Source organism: Eublepharis macularius, chromosome 9, assembly GCF_028583425.1.
Source record: "Eublepharis macularius isolate TG4126 chromosome 9, MPM_Emac_v1.0, whole genome shotgun sequence".
Classification (NCBI taxonomy): domain Eukaryota; kingdom Metazoa; phylum Chordata; class Lepidosauria; order Squamata; family Eublepharidae; genus Eublepharis; species Eublepharis macularius.
In genome coordinates this window covers 22,239,401-22,253,877 of record NC_072798.1, presented here as the reverse complement: position 1 = coordinate 22,253,877, position 14,477 = coordinate 22,239,401, and the positions used below count along the sequence as shown (strand labels likewise).

The following is a 14,477-nucleotide window of genomic DNA, read 5'->3' as shown; positions in this document are numbered from 1 at the left end:
TGGAAACATGTATTCGCTTTTGTAATGTAGTTCTGCTCAAAAGAGGGGAGGGCTGTGGCTCCATGAAAGCGCCTCTGCTTTGCACCCAGAAGGTCCCAGGTTCAATCCCTGGTATCTTCAGTTAAAAAGGACCAGGCAATAGGTGATGTGGAAGACCTCTGCCTGAGACCCTGGAGAGCTGCTGCCAGTCAGAGTAAACGACAGTGACCTCAATGAACCAAAGTCTGATTCAGTACACAGCAACTGCATGTATGTGTGTCCAAGAGATCCAACACTCTCCAAATTTGGGTTTTTGAGAATTGCCATTTGTCTAAAACTAGGAAGCCCATTTACAGAATTCCACCTGGATTATTACAAAGTGTGTTTCTGTTCACATGCACACCACAATACATACACATCACTAGTAAGGTAGTTAAGCTCTTCAGCGAAGAAAGAGTAGGTCAGGCTCTGGAAATGGATTTCTGCAGATATTTGAAAAAATTTTACCTCTTCGGAGCCCTACGTGCATTGTATAAACAGTCCACATGGAACCACTTCCACGTGCTTCTAGCAGGCTGCACTGAAGCTTCACCGCCACGTATGGAATGTCAGCAAAACTACAGAAGGTATCCCAGTCAGTTGCCATGCATTCAGTCTGCAAAACAAACCAAGGAAATAATGCAGCGGGTGGCCAACTTGTGCTGCAGGAGCCAGGTGTACCACAGGCAGCAGGAGCGCCATTTCAAATTTCAGAAAAGGATAACAGATGCTCTGCGTGATTTATAGGCCTACTTCAGGCTGCCTTCCATATTAAATTACAAATAACTTGAATGTGCGTGAAGCATGTGTTGTGCTTACAGCATGCCCACGAGTGCCGTCTTCCAACTTCTAGTCAGTTTGCTCACTGGGTCCTCCTCTCCTTTGCAACAATGATCTTGCTGCAATCCCACATGCCTTTGGTAACTTCGGTAACAAGGGGCTGCCCTTGATCATTGTAATGGGGCAATGGGGCTATCTATCGTCGTGTTATAAAACAAAAGTACACTAGCACCTTAACTACTAATAACATTTATTTCACTATGAGCTTTTGTAAGTCACCACTCCCTTACTGAGGTATATGAAAGGAAGTCATACCGGGAATCGCACTTAAGGGGTTACGTTTGGGGGGAACAGTTTAAGGCAGAGAGTGAATTCTGCCAAGAATCTTTCAAGTGGAAATTTTGCACGGGGGGAAAAAAGAGGTAAACCCCTTCTGCATGTGCCAATTTTGCCAGTTCAGTTCCCATACTGCAGCATTTTCTCCATGACCAGGGCTTTTTTTCAGCTGTAACGCAGTGGAACTGAGTTCCAGAACCTCTTGAAAATGGTCACATGGCTGGTGGCCCCGCCCCCTGATCTCCAGACAGAGGGGAGTTTAGATTGCCCTCCGCACCGCTGGAGCGGCACGGAGGGCGATCTAAACTACCCTCCGTCTGGGGATCAGGGGGCGGGGCCACCAGCCATGTGACCATTTTCTCCGAGGGCAACCCGCTGAGTTCCACCACCTCTTTTCCCAGAAAAAAAAACCCTGTCCATGACCATCTGCCCCTGATCTGCTGCCATCACTCCGGCTACCATACGGCTTCTCTGTGGCTTTCCTGGGAGCGTTTATACCCTGACTGTTTTTTAAAAAACTATCTGTTTTCCAGTCTGCTGTTTTCCCGTGCGCACACTTTATCCCATCTTTTAGCCCCCTCCCACTCTTTATCCCATTTCTTCTGCCCCCTCCCACCCTCTGCCAGCCCACTTCATTGTGATTTGCCGCTGTTGTCTATCCAGTCCCTCCCTCCCCCTCCTTTCCATTCCTCCCTCCTCCCCTCTTTCCTCTCCATTTTCTTTTCTTTTAATCCAGCATAGGATCAATGAACAGATGGGATGAGAGGGAGAAATCCAGGAAATAGATTGATCCAGTGTTCCAGCGAGGCATCAATTTATCACACGTGCAAAAGCAAAAAAGGAAAGGGTTAGCGCTGTGACATCACCAATGACTGCATCAGTGACAAAAGTGCCGGCACTCATCAATTTCGGTGCATTTTGAGACGGTGCAGACTAAAAAGAACTGCCCCACACTGACCAAACATGAGAGTTATGAAAGGTCCCAGAGAGGCTGATTCTGTGCCTTTTGGCTTGACTTCTGGAACAGTGAAGAGTTACCTCCCCGGTGCAGAAGAAAGGTTAGGTATGAGCAGGGCTTTTTTTCTGGGAAAGGTCGTGGAACTCAGTGGGTTGCCCTCGGAGAAAATGGTCACATGGCTGGTGGCCCCGCCCCCTGATCTCCAGACAGAGGGGAGTTTAGATTGCCCTCCGCGCCGCTCAGCAGTGCGGAGGGCAATCTAAACTCCTCTCTGTCTGGAGATCAGGGGGTGGGGCCACCAGTCATGTGACCATTTTCAAGAGGTTCCGGAACTCCGTTCCCCCGCGTTCCCCCTGAAAAAAAGCCCTGGGTATGAGTCTTTTCATAAACCTTCAGAGGGTGAAACAAAAATAGCAGCTACAAATAATGGATGATGAGAGAGGTCAGAGGTGATAAGTAAGGTGGTAAGTTTAAGTGAAAATTAACAGATACTGGGGCAAGGTTAAAGTCTAGTAAAACTCCTCAAATCTCCTATAAAGTGGGTCCTCCTGGAGAGCTGCTAGTGCCGCAGTAAGTAAAGAAACCCAAGTCTCTGTTAATTTTCAGGGTATGAAAAGTATGAATTTCCTTTCACATATTTGAAGAAGTGACTCACAAAAGCTCATGTTGAAATAAAAGTTGTTCGTTTTTAAGGTGCCACTAGATTTTTGTTTTATTCTGCCCTTGATTTTTGTTTTATTTTGCATTCAGAAACTTCATCTGGTCCAATGACGTGATGTAAAAGACTTCTGCCACAGGCCATGGAGAGCCAGTGCCAGTCAGACTAGACTACTGACCTTGATACACCAGTGGCCTGGCTCCGTACAAGGCACCATCATGTGTCCCAGTGTACCAGTCTCACAGGAGCGCCATTGATTACAAATTTCCAGGCTCATTTAGATTTTCAAACTTGCCTTTAAAGCCCCACATGGCCTGTGGATAATTCCATTTGTTTCAGAACTAATGAAAAGCAGGAAAGACCTTGTTGATTCTCAGACAAATCAAATTGAAATGAATTAACTAATCCCATGTCTTTTAGTTTCTATTGTGTTCAATGAAAAACAGATTTTTGCCTGTGACATCTTTGTTTTCCGTTCATCAATTGTACATCAACTGAACCCCTTCGCACAATAGATCCTAATTGCCAAGTTTCAGACAATGGGTCCCACATTGCAATCCTAAACAGAGTTACTCTCATCTAACTTCACTGAAGTCAATGGGTTTAGAAGGATGTCACTCTGTTTAGGATTCCACCATCAATTTTGTTGGCAAGTCAAAAAGTGTCAGGTTACTACATCTTGGCTTTCCAGCCAATGTGAATGAAATTCTTATGGACTATACACCTCCGCCAAGAGATCACGGCTGTAGACTGGCAGCAAAATGGGAGAAAGGCTCATTTTAATCTTAAACTGGAAAATCACGATTGACATATCCTGAACTGCAGCCATTTTCTCCAAGGGAAGTGATCTCTATTGCCTGGAGATCAATTGTTATTCTGGAAGATCGCCAGCTTACACCTTCCAGGATCTCCAGAAATTCCCCAACATGGAGCTGGCAACCCTAGCTGAGCCACCTCTCAGCTGTCAAAAAAAAGCCTCATTAAGTTACTGAAAGGGAGGAGATAAAACTGGAGCGTAGTGCTGAAGGAAGCTCAAAACCATGCCCCTATGAGATTGGCTGAGGGCAGAGCTTTCACACAGAGCCATAGTGCCACTTCCCCTTTAAGTCAGAACAAAGGAAGTTTTCCTCTGCTCCTGCTCAAAAAGGAACTCCGTGAGTTGTGTTCAGAAAGAACACTGAGAGTCTCTCTACACAAGACTTCTGACACGTGTTCTTCACGTGTCAGGACGGAGACACAATGTTAGCCAGGAAGCATAGTTTTAAAAGACAGAGCTGGCAGAGATCACTCTGGAGGGAATGGATTCTCTCACAGCCCTCCACCACCTCTGGCGTGCCAGACTCTCTCCCCTTCTGGAGCCTTTGCCCTGTGGAAGCTTAGTTAATTCAAAGTTTTAAGCAGCAAAGATGGCAGCAGAAAGGCTCCAGAAGGGGAGACAGTCCAGCATGCCAGAGCTGGCAGAGGGCTATGAGAGAATCCATCCCCTCTGGAGCGATCTCCGCCGGCTCTGCCTTGTAAAACTATACTTCCCGACTAACATTGCAACTCCTGGCACTTGATGAACATATGCCCAGGTGTCTAATGTAGAGAGACTCTGAGTCATGTGGAAGCTCCAAAATAAAGCAAGGGCCTATGTGGAAACAGCCCAAATTGGCTGCCACTATCCTTACTGAGGCCCCCTGCTGACTCGCAAGTGATGGAAGGCTACATATTTGCACACCTTTGTGGGTGTCTGGCTGCCAAGGTGTTTAGCTAAGAGCTCACCCATTTCTTACCCAATTCTCTTGCCTGCTCAGGCTCAATAGTACCTCCGACCGTAAGGGCTTGGGTAAAGCCCCGTCTTCTGCACCCCAAAGGCCGTAATGAAGATGTTGATGATGACTGTAAAGAAGACCAGAGCCGTGGCAATGTTGTTGAGCAAGTTCAGACGCTGCTGCTTCGTCACGTCGTTCAAGTTCAGCCGAGCTATGGGAGGCCGAATACGAAGAAAAGGCAGGATTCAGAGGGGCAGGGCCTCCTTTTCCCTCACAGACTCCATCCCTGCCCATATCTCCCAAATCCATCCTCCCTGCATTCTGCAGAAGTTTCTTTTTTGCCCAAATTGTCAGCATCCAGAAAACGTTATCATCTCTGGAGAGTTTTTAATTCCCTGGAATGGCATGTTTCTCAAGCTGTCCTCTCCCATGACGAAGTTTTAAAATGCATGCGTGCTTTGAAAAATAAATAAAATAAAAAGCAACTAAGACTAACCATTTGCCTTCACAGCACTGCTGTGCCATTTAAAAGTAATTTTCCTGGTTTTTCACTCAACAGAGCGAGCAGCTGTCTCACTTCTGCTCTGGGTCGCCAACAGGCCTGGAGAAAAACGCCCTGCCCCTTTAATAGGGGCCTAATGTGTGGAAATGGGCAGCTGAAGCTTTTCATGGTATAGAGGAAAATAACATCACCTGCTGAATAACATCCTAATAAGCTGCATTAAAGGGGCAAGACCTTTTTTCTCCAGGGAGTTGGCAACCCTATAGAATTAACATCACCAGAAGCAGAATTTAAGGAGGGTGGGGGGGGTGAGAAAAGGTGTTATCCGGTAGCAAAGCTCTGGATTCATCTGCATCGTGTTTGCCTGATTATTTTCAAGCTGGATTGCCACAAAGGGAAAAACAAAAGCCACAAGGGGGAAAACTGCTCTGAAATTATTTATCTAAAAAAAATTATATCCACCTCTCAGACATAAAGGTCTCCATTATGTTACATGTGTACGGCTCAGCTTCACAAATCATCTCATTTCCCTTCTCTCTTGCCTGCATGAAATACATTCCCAAGGACCGTATGACACACAAAAGATGGAATCCTAAGGACGATTTCCTGGGAGTAAGCCCCATTGAATAACATGGAACTCACTTCCAAGTAAACCAGCTTAGGATTGCTCTCAAGGCTGCACTCCTATGAACATTTTCCCGGGAGCAAGTTTCACTGAGTAAAATGGGACCTACTTCTGCTTAGGGTTGTTCCCTAAAAAGTGATCATGCAGCCCAATCCTGTCCATATTTATTTGTAGGCAAGTCTCTTCGAGTTCTTATCATTGTGTGGGAGATACATGATTGGTTCTCCCAACTTTTCGCTGAAATTGCCGCTTTGAGTGTGCCGGTTTATTTGATGCAGGCAATAAGCAACCCCACCCCCACCAAAAACGTGGCCTTTTCCATATCAAAATTGCTTCCTTCCAAGTGTCTGCCCCTTACCTCTTGGTAAGGTTGCCAACTGGCAATTTAAGCTTTTCATGGCTTGGAGCTAAATAACATCACCTAACTATTGCTATAGATCAAATTGATATTAAAAGGACAGTTAGAGGGGTGAGTTTAAAAGTTTGCAACAAATTTGCTACAAATTAAATAAGAAAAAATGGCATTAGAATGAAGGGTTAAATGCATATGCATGCACACTAAACAAACAAATGTACATTAAACACGCACACACTGCTGCTATTGCTAGCAAATTGATAGTGACCCTCCTCCAAATATATACAGCTGCATTTCAGGGTTTTTTTTTAACTGGGTGATCAATCACAATTCTCACATAATTGTTGTCTGGCTTTTACGCCAAAATAATTTGCACAAGAGTGCAAACGCAAGACTTCTTTAAATATTACATTTTCCCGATGTACACTGAAGACAGTTCAGGCATTGCGCTACAAATGTAATGTGCGAATATAGCACGAGGAGTCCTTTAAAAGCATGCAGATCTTTCATGTGCTGGGCTATGGGTGGCCAAAGCACATGTGCTGCAGGGTAAATCTGTGGAACAGGCCTTGCAAAAAATGCCCTTCTGCTAGCCCCATATTTGAGGTGAGTTTAAAATTAGGCTGGAAAGTTATCAGGAATATAGCAAATCTTCATTTTTAGCAGGAAGATGATTCTGTGTTTAAAACCAGAGCAGCTATTCCTAGACGGAGCTTGAAGCCAACAGGAGCTGTGGCGGCTGGGACTTTTCACAACTAGACTCTATGAGCAGACAAGAGATTCTATTGCGGCAGGCGTAACTGCAGCTGTATGGAGCCCAAGTTCATGACCCCGTCATTCCTTTCCATGCTGAACACACAAGCAGAGAAAGAGGAGCCTGTGTTTATGGCATAAGGGGAGGCAGAGGGCTGACCTCAGAGCAGCTCTCAAGACTGTAGCTGTCTGTAAGGGCAGCTCAGGAATGCTCAGGGCTGGTGAAAGGAGAAAGACAGACCACCTGGGGGGATGCAGCTTTGGGTTTCGGCAGGGTGATGAAAGAGGATACATAAGACAACTGGGAGGGGATCTGTTACACTGAATAAGAATAAGCTATTTCTGACTGAGCGCAGATTCACGCATTAAAGTGGTGGGCCGTGCTTGTATGGTTGAATCCAGCGCAAAATGTCTGCTTGCACTAGAGCTCTTGTGCAAGAGAAAATGCAAGAAAAAGATTACAGTAGTAGCTTGAATTAAGTCAAACTTATTGAATCCCCACTTGCTTTTCACTTGTGCAAGATCTTGTGCAAACAATTTCTGAGAATACAGAGGGATGAATGCACTAGGTATTGCAAGAGATCTTGTGTAAATAGAACCGCGATAAGTCTGTTTATGCTTATATTTATGCATCACTGCATCAAAGGCAGGTTGTTCTCCAATGTGCAAGCGCTACTCACTTGCCTTCCTATAAAAACTAATTTCAAGTGGGTAACTATGTTGGTCTGCAGTAGAAAAGCAAGATTCGGGTCCAGTAGCATCTTAAAGACCAACTAGATTTCCATGCTTTTGAGAGCCTCTGACAAAGGGAGTCTTGACTCTCGAAAGTTCATACCTTGGAAATCTAGTTGGGCTTTAAGGTACTACTGGACCTGAATCTTGTTCTATAAAAACTAACCATGCCTAGCATTCTATTACAGCCTGAATATTGACTGGAGTGGGCCATAGGGACCATATCACTCCAGTCATGAGTTGACCCATCTACACTGGCTCCCGAATGGTTTCGAGGTACAATTCAAGGTGCTGGTGTTGTCTTGAGACTAGCATACCTCAATTACCACCTACTCTCTTACAAATCTATCTGACCATTGGGGTCATCATCTGAGGCCCCTGCCTTCTGAGGTTAGGTGCCTAGCAACCTGGGAGAGGGCTTGCTCCATCCTAGTATTCTCTCGCCAAAGAGACTCACCTGTCCCCTTCTGTTCCCATCATCCACCAGTGGGTAAATACTTTTTTTTTCATCTGGCGTTCCCTTAATGATGCCTCCTTCCTGCTCTGTTTTAATTGTTGCTTTTATGTTTTTGTATATGCATTTTAGCTTGGATTTAATTGTTTTAATGATGTGTTTTTGTTTGGTTTTAATGGTTTTTAAAATGTGTTTTTATTATATATGTTTTGAATTTGTTAGCCACCTTGGTGGCCCTGATGAGGACAGAAAGATGGGGTATAAATTTTGTTAAATAAACACACGATTAGAGTCCTCGCAATGACCCTCGTAGGCTAGTAGATGTGGAATCGAGGGGACAATGGCTGGCCTTAAGGCCCCCTAGTGAACTTGTAGCCCAGGTAAGATTTAAACCAGAGACTTCCCAACTTGCAGCTCTCAAGCTTAGCTATTACACTGCAGCAGCAATGCTGAGAAATCAGAATACAGGACAGAGGAGGCCACAGTGAGCTAACCTGATGCCATTATATGCCTCATTTCACTGTGCTCACAAGAGAGCTGGCAATCGAGATGCTAATGGACCGAGAAGCTTACTATGGTAGCCATGGGAATTTAGTGGAATAAAAGAAAGACAACGCTGCTGGCCATTTTAAAAAAATGTATGTAAACACACACCGAACCCCAGAGCCATGTGGGATTCTGTGTCACTGGGCAGTCCAGTGCATACAGAAGGGCTCTTTCGTTGCAGCACATATACCCCCCTCAATCAAGTACACATAATCGGTTTGAAAGGATAGGTAAAGCTCTCGCCTATTATCAGGAACACAATAGGTATGTACAACTTTCAGAGAGGCTCCTAAGCAGGTCTACTCAATTCTATTCAGTGAGGCTTAAACCTAGGAATGTGTTCTTATGACAACAGTACGTACCTGGGAAGTCTGTAACATTCAAAGCACCCCTGAGAAAAAGCTCAGAAATGTTTTGGGAGTGCTCATTTCACACATATGGATTGTCAACTAATAAGAGCAACATAATATATGGGCTAAGAGCACACAGGAAGCTGGTTTTGTATAATGTCTGGGTGTGAGAGCTGTAAACCTGGTCATCTTGTTATCAGTCAGACCTCTGTCTCATACTTGAAGGGCAGTTTATGGATATGAAATATCATAAACCTCTTTACCAGCATTTCCAGACAGTGCCCAGCAAGGCAGCACAGATGCCAAGTGGCCTGGAGACTGGAAAGTTACCAAGACATGAGTCATAGGGGAAGACTGACTGAACGGCCCCTACACCCTGAAGAGCAACAGAGATAACGAGGCTTCCTGAGACACCTCCCTGCCTAATCCCATCGACACCTCCCTCCACCTTTCCTCTCCCACTTACCTAATCAAGGTTATTCAATGCATCTGATAGCTTCCCTATTGAGTAATTACCAAGTCATCAAGCAATATTTTTACCTATAGTCCAGCCCAAGATAATCATATCACACCTTTCTCAACTTATTGTCCCACCTCAGGACAAGCAATTAAGTCACTGTTTTGGAGGCAAGATGGCAGTCATGCTCCAGGGTATGTTTTCCACTGTAACTAGACTGCCCAGCCATATGCTCAGTGTGTGCATATCTTGGTACTCGTCCACACGCCCTCATGTTCGCTTGAGCCTCCTTCTCACCATGAAGGTTTTGCTGCTCCTCCGTGGATCCTCTCCTCCTTCTCCCCGAGGTTGGAAAATATCATCTGATCTCAACAACTCTCTTCATTTTCTTCCTGTTTTCTTAGTTAGCTCTGTATGCTGTGTGTGTTTCTAGAGTGTTTGCCTTCTATTGCTCTGTTAATAAACCTTTCCTGTTGTACATCTGCCCATTTACTCAAGAGTTCTCTAAGGGAACGATCCTGGTATACATTGGTGGAGATTCCAGTTACCCCCTCTTACTGTGTCTCCTTGAATGCTAATTCCCCCAATTCACAAGGAGACCCCTCCATTTTTGTTACAATCGGTGCTTCAAGTGGTTGGTGCTGTACTCATTAAGTGCAAGCCACTATAGCTCATGGTCTCAGCCCCACCCAGCCCCTTATATAAACAATACAGAGATAATAATGCTGCTCTACTCTGCAGGATAGTCACAAGGATTGCTGAGATACTGTGTGTGAAGCACTTTGAACACAGAGAAAGTGCTATACAGATGCTAAGCATGGTTATGGATTTCTGCTGTAGCCCTTTCCACGGTGCCAGAAACTCTTGAAAAGTTCTTCTAAGATCACTGATTCTCACATTACATGGCTCACATGAAACTCTTAGTGAAACAAACAGTCCCCAATATTGTTTGAACCACCTCTGGGATTTTGTTTTTCAAAAAACCTACAGAGAGGGAGAAGCAACGGAGCACAGCCTTGGCATCATTTTCCTTTATGGCCAAGCTCCGGGTAGGACATAAAGATCCTCGGAAAGAGACTTACCAATCACAATGAGGAGAATCCCAATCACAGTCTGGAGGAAGAGGGAAATGCTGATGAGAGTGGTCAGGGTGACATAATAGCGGAAGGAAGGCCCCTGCTCCAGCACCGCTTTCAGCTGCGTGGCATTAGCCATGAACAGCGCCACGTCTAGCATGCTCTCGGCCACGCTTTTCTTGGTAGCGTAATGGTTGATGTTGATCATGTTTTCCCTCCTGGAACCAGGATGAGAGTCCTAAGGAAGGAAGGAAGGAAGGAAGGTCACGGTCACTCAGAAATGGACTTGCCGACAAATCTGATGCAGAGGAACAGCATTAAAAGCTAGGATGTCTTGGAGTATCCAGAAAAATAAAATGATGTGCAAATATGTTCTGAACACATTCATCTTGTTCTGGATGACTCCAGTCATGCCTGATTCAGATATAGGCATGCACTTAAGAAGCCCTAGGTGTCTCGTTAGCTTTCCTATATCAGATAACTTGATTCCTGGCATGAGGTACTCCTCAACAACATTTTAGGTTCATTGTGGGTAGAGTGATACTATTAGAGAAATTTTGCTATTTTATCATTTTATTACAGCACAACTATAAGCATTGTTAACATTGACTAACTCAACAGAAAACTGAGTTAGTCAATGACGAACTCAATGTTAGCCCGTTACTGCTACATAAATAATGAAAGGAAAGCAATTACGAGTCCATAAAACTATTTTATCCAAAGATAATTAAGTCACAAGTAAGGAAGAAGCCCCTTCTAAGAAGAAGCAACCAATCAATTCAGCTTCCCATTTTAACAGATTTTTAAAATACTGTCCTAATAGCTCATTGTCCCACTTAATACAGGTGCACATTCTTCAAACACCAGTTATCTATACTTGAATGTCTTCTTAAAATATATTAAAACTGTTCATTCATTCTTGCTACTTTTTACCTTCAAAAAGTCTGTTTTAAAATAGTGAATACAAGTTTTTCATACATAGATATGAATATCGGGCAGCCTTCAGTCAATACATTCCATCTTTGAACTAACTTTTCTCCTGTGATGTTAGACATTCTTATCATTCTCAGACGCTTCTGCACTTGTACCTCCACACAAAGTATCTATTGATATGGGTTAGACGGCTTCTAATCTAATCTACAAAATGCTATATAACTGTGTTTCTCCTTTGTTTCTTGCCCCTCTCCAAGGCTATTGTATTGGAGGTTTCTAGACTCTGTTTTGGCACATTTTCTGGTATGCAGAAAAATCCTCCATGATCTTTTTGGTCAAGCCCAGCAACTTATATTCCTGACCATATTTATGACGATCTCTAGGTTAGGGGTTCCAAAGAACTAACTGAGGGATACAAAACAAATCCAAGAATCCAGCTGATGGCTCCACCAAGCAATAGATTTTATCTTCAAAACAATACCAGGAGGTAGATTAGGCTGAAAAGGAATGATTGGCTCAAGGACACCCAGTGAACATCCATGGCTGTGTAGAGATTCAAACCTGGGTCTCCCAGATCCTAATCCAACACTCTAACCACTATACCATATGGACAGTGCTTGTGCTTGAGGGGCTAGGATTCTACTGTACCAAGATCTTTCCCCCCAACATGGAACATGAGGAAGAGTTCTTTGAAACTCCAGCTCAAGTTCATTGCTTTGAGATTTCTCAGTTAATATTATGGTGTTCCCTTTGGATATTTTTTTCAGTGTGGACAGATGGGGGAGCACTGAGGAGTCCCTATTAGCACTCTTCAAGCCAGGAGCCCACTGCGAGGTAGTAATAAATGCTACTGCAACAGAGCCCGAAGCAGTAATGAAACATCAGCTCCTAGAGATGAATATTTGGGGTACAACCTAGAGGAACTCAAGGCATTTGCAGCTCACTTGGGTTCCATCTGCCTCATTATTACATAAAGGGTCACACATATTAGCCTCTGATCCTTCATGTAATTTTAGTTTTAATAGTGCGTATGAAAAACAAATGCCTTCAGTTTCTATAAAACACTTCACCCATATTCAGGGTTTTTAAAAAAAAATATTTGCTGTTAAGCCCTTTTGTATTGTTATGTTTGTTCAGATGGTCCATTTGATTTTCATAAACTGATTTTCATAAAATTCTGTCCCAGATAGGTTTCCAGCATGGGGTCTGAGCTTTTGAATTGTGAACAATCCATCAAAATGATGAATGAAAGGCAAACCTATTCTCATCCTAGCATAGTAAATGAGTTGTGCGAATTACCTCTTATTCTAAGAACACTTCTCCCTTCTTCACATGTACAAACACACAAATAATCGGCCCTTTTTGGAGGAAGGGGGAAAAACTGGTTTCAGACATAAATCCTTTCCAGTGCTGCTGCTTCTTTTAAAGCCGAAGTCATTGCAGGTGGTAACAAAGCAGAGAGGGGAAACATTGCCAGGGGCTGCTCATATCCCCTGGGGATATTCATAGGAACCCACTTTCAGGATTTTTAGTTAATAAGGGGGAAAGCAAAGGGACGACAGGACAGCATGAGACAGCGGGAAAGACAGAGAGCATGTGAACGATAAATAATCCTCTTTGAGAATGTCTGCTGGCACAGGCAGAGCTGTGGAGGCACTTGATTAAAAGGCCATTAATTCCCAGCGAGCCGCTGTGGAATGCCAAATAAAACACACAGAGACACCCGGGCAATTCACATGCAGGAAACAAGAGAGATAGCCATGTGCGGAGGCTGCTGGAGTCTGGGCACTTTCAGGCTGGGCGAGTGACACTCACACCCAGGCGGAGCTGTCTGAAAAGGAGGGTGCGAAAATTTGTTCAACACTGAGGCCTCCACCAGAGCTGCAGCCAGAGAACATCATATAGGCATAGAAAATGCCCTTTAAGCTGAGAGCTGCTCCTATTTCTCATTGCAACTGATAGCAGCCAAAGTTTTAAAACTGAGGCACACAGTCTCTGATTTTACCCCTGCAATCCAATACTCCTTTAACCTGTAATGTCATCGATCATCTATCCGTCCAGAAGTTGCAAGTAGCCACTCATTGGTCTGCGAACAAATGCCAAAGCAAAATGTTTTTCTAAGCTCTGGAAAAAGGCAGGCAAGTACATAAAATACACAATAATCACAGAACGATGTGCACTTTAGAAGAGCAGGCTTTTGTTTTCTATAGAACTCTTCATCAGGCCAGACGTTAAGTATTAAAAAAACAAAAAAGGGAAAGAGGAGAGAAGATGTTTCAAGGTAAAACCCCAAAACTGATGCTGTAATCTTAAAATGGAGATCTATCAGGGCAATCCTAAACAGCATTACACCTTTCTATGTTCATTGAAGTCAATGGTCTTAGTAGGATATACCTTTGTTTAGGATAGCTTTGTAAATTGGTTAGTTTTGATGGTGCTGGGTATACAACAGTTGCACAAAGTTTCTGGGACAAAGAAAAGGACAAAAAGGACATTCTTCTATTTGTGAATAAGAAATGCATCAATTCACATTTTAGGAACTGTGCCAATCCCCTTTTCATCAGTTGAGTATCCCTGGCTATAGTTCAGGAACTGCCAATCACAATGTTGAAAAGTTCAAAAGGAATATTGTATTAACAAGCACATGATTTCAAAATATAATACACCTTCTGACTGAATCTTTTACATGTATGCAAGTGGCTGAAATGTGTTTCTTTAAATGAAATGCAATTTCCCCTTAAGTTTTGTTAGACTTTATACTGTAAGGAAAACTCACTAAGAGTATAATGGACGGCTTCCACGTGGTACTGATCCTCTGTTTTGCTCCTGTTGCTGCTTAGAATGCAGAGACACGGAGCATCCCCACATCACTGTTCCCTGCACTTTCTCTGCCTCAGTATCCCATGGCTTCCCTTCCTCTCCTAACCACTAAAGGGCATTCCCCAGTTCTTTAAAAATATTGGCAATTAAAACAGATCAACCAATAACCAAGCAATAAAATCTGACCAATAAAATAACCAAACAATAAAATCTCAGGCAAACGTTAAAATAACAATCTGCTGTTTGAGAACCAAGAACACATTTCCTGATCCTTGCTCAGGTTGGGGCCTGGTCCACCCAATAAAAGCCCTCCCAAAACAAGAGCCATTATTACTCATCTTCTAGGGCAGAAAAGGACCTGGTTTCCCGC

General features: G+C 43.7%; 1 protein-coding gene across 1 annotated transcript; it reads right to left on the bottom strand.

The window, feature by feature from the left end:
* Positions 1-430: 430 nt before the first annotated feature.
* Positions 431-10,529, bottom strand: NINJ2 (ninjurin 2). The gene is made up of 3 exons (XM_054989234.1): positions 10,361-10,529; positions 4,526-4,715; positions 431-634 (listed from the first exon to the last, which is right to left on the bottom strand). Exons 1-2 carry the CDS (start codon positions 10,512-10,514, stop codon positions 4,549-4,551), a joined length of 321 nt encoding a protein of 106 aa, XP_054845209.1. The 5' UTR covers positions 10,515-10,529; the 3' UTR covers positions 431-634; positions 4,526-4,548.
* Positions 10,530-14,477: the final 3,948 nt, after the last annotated feature.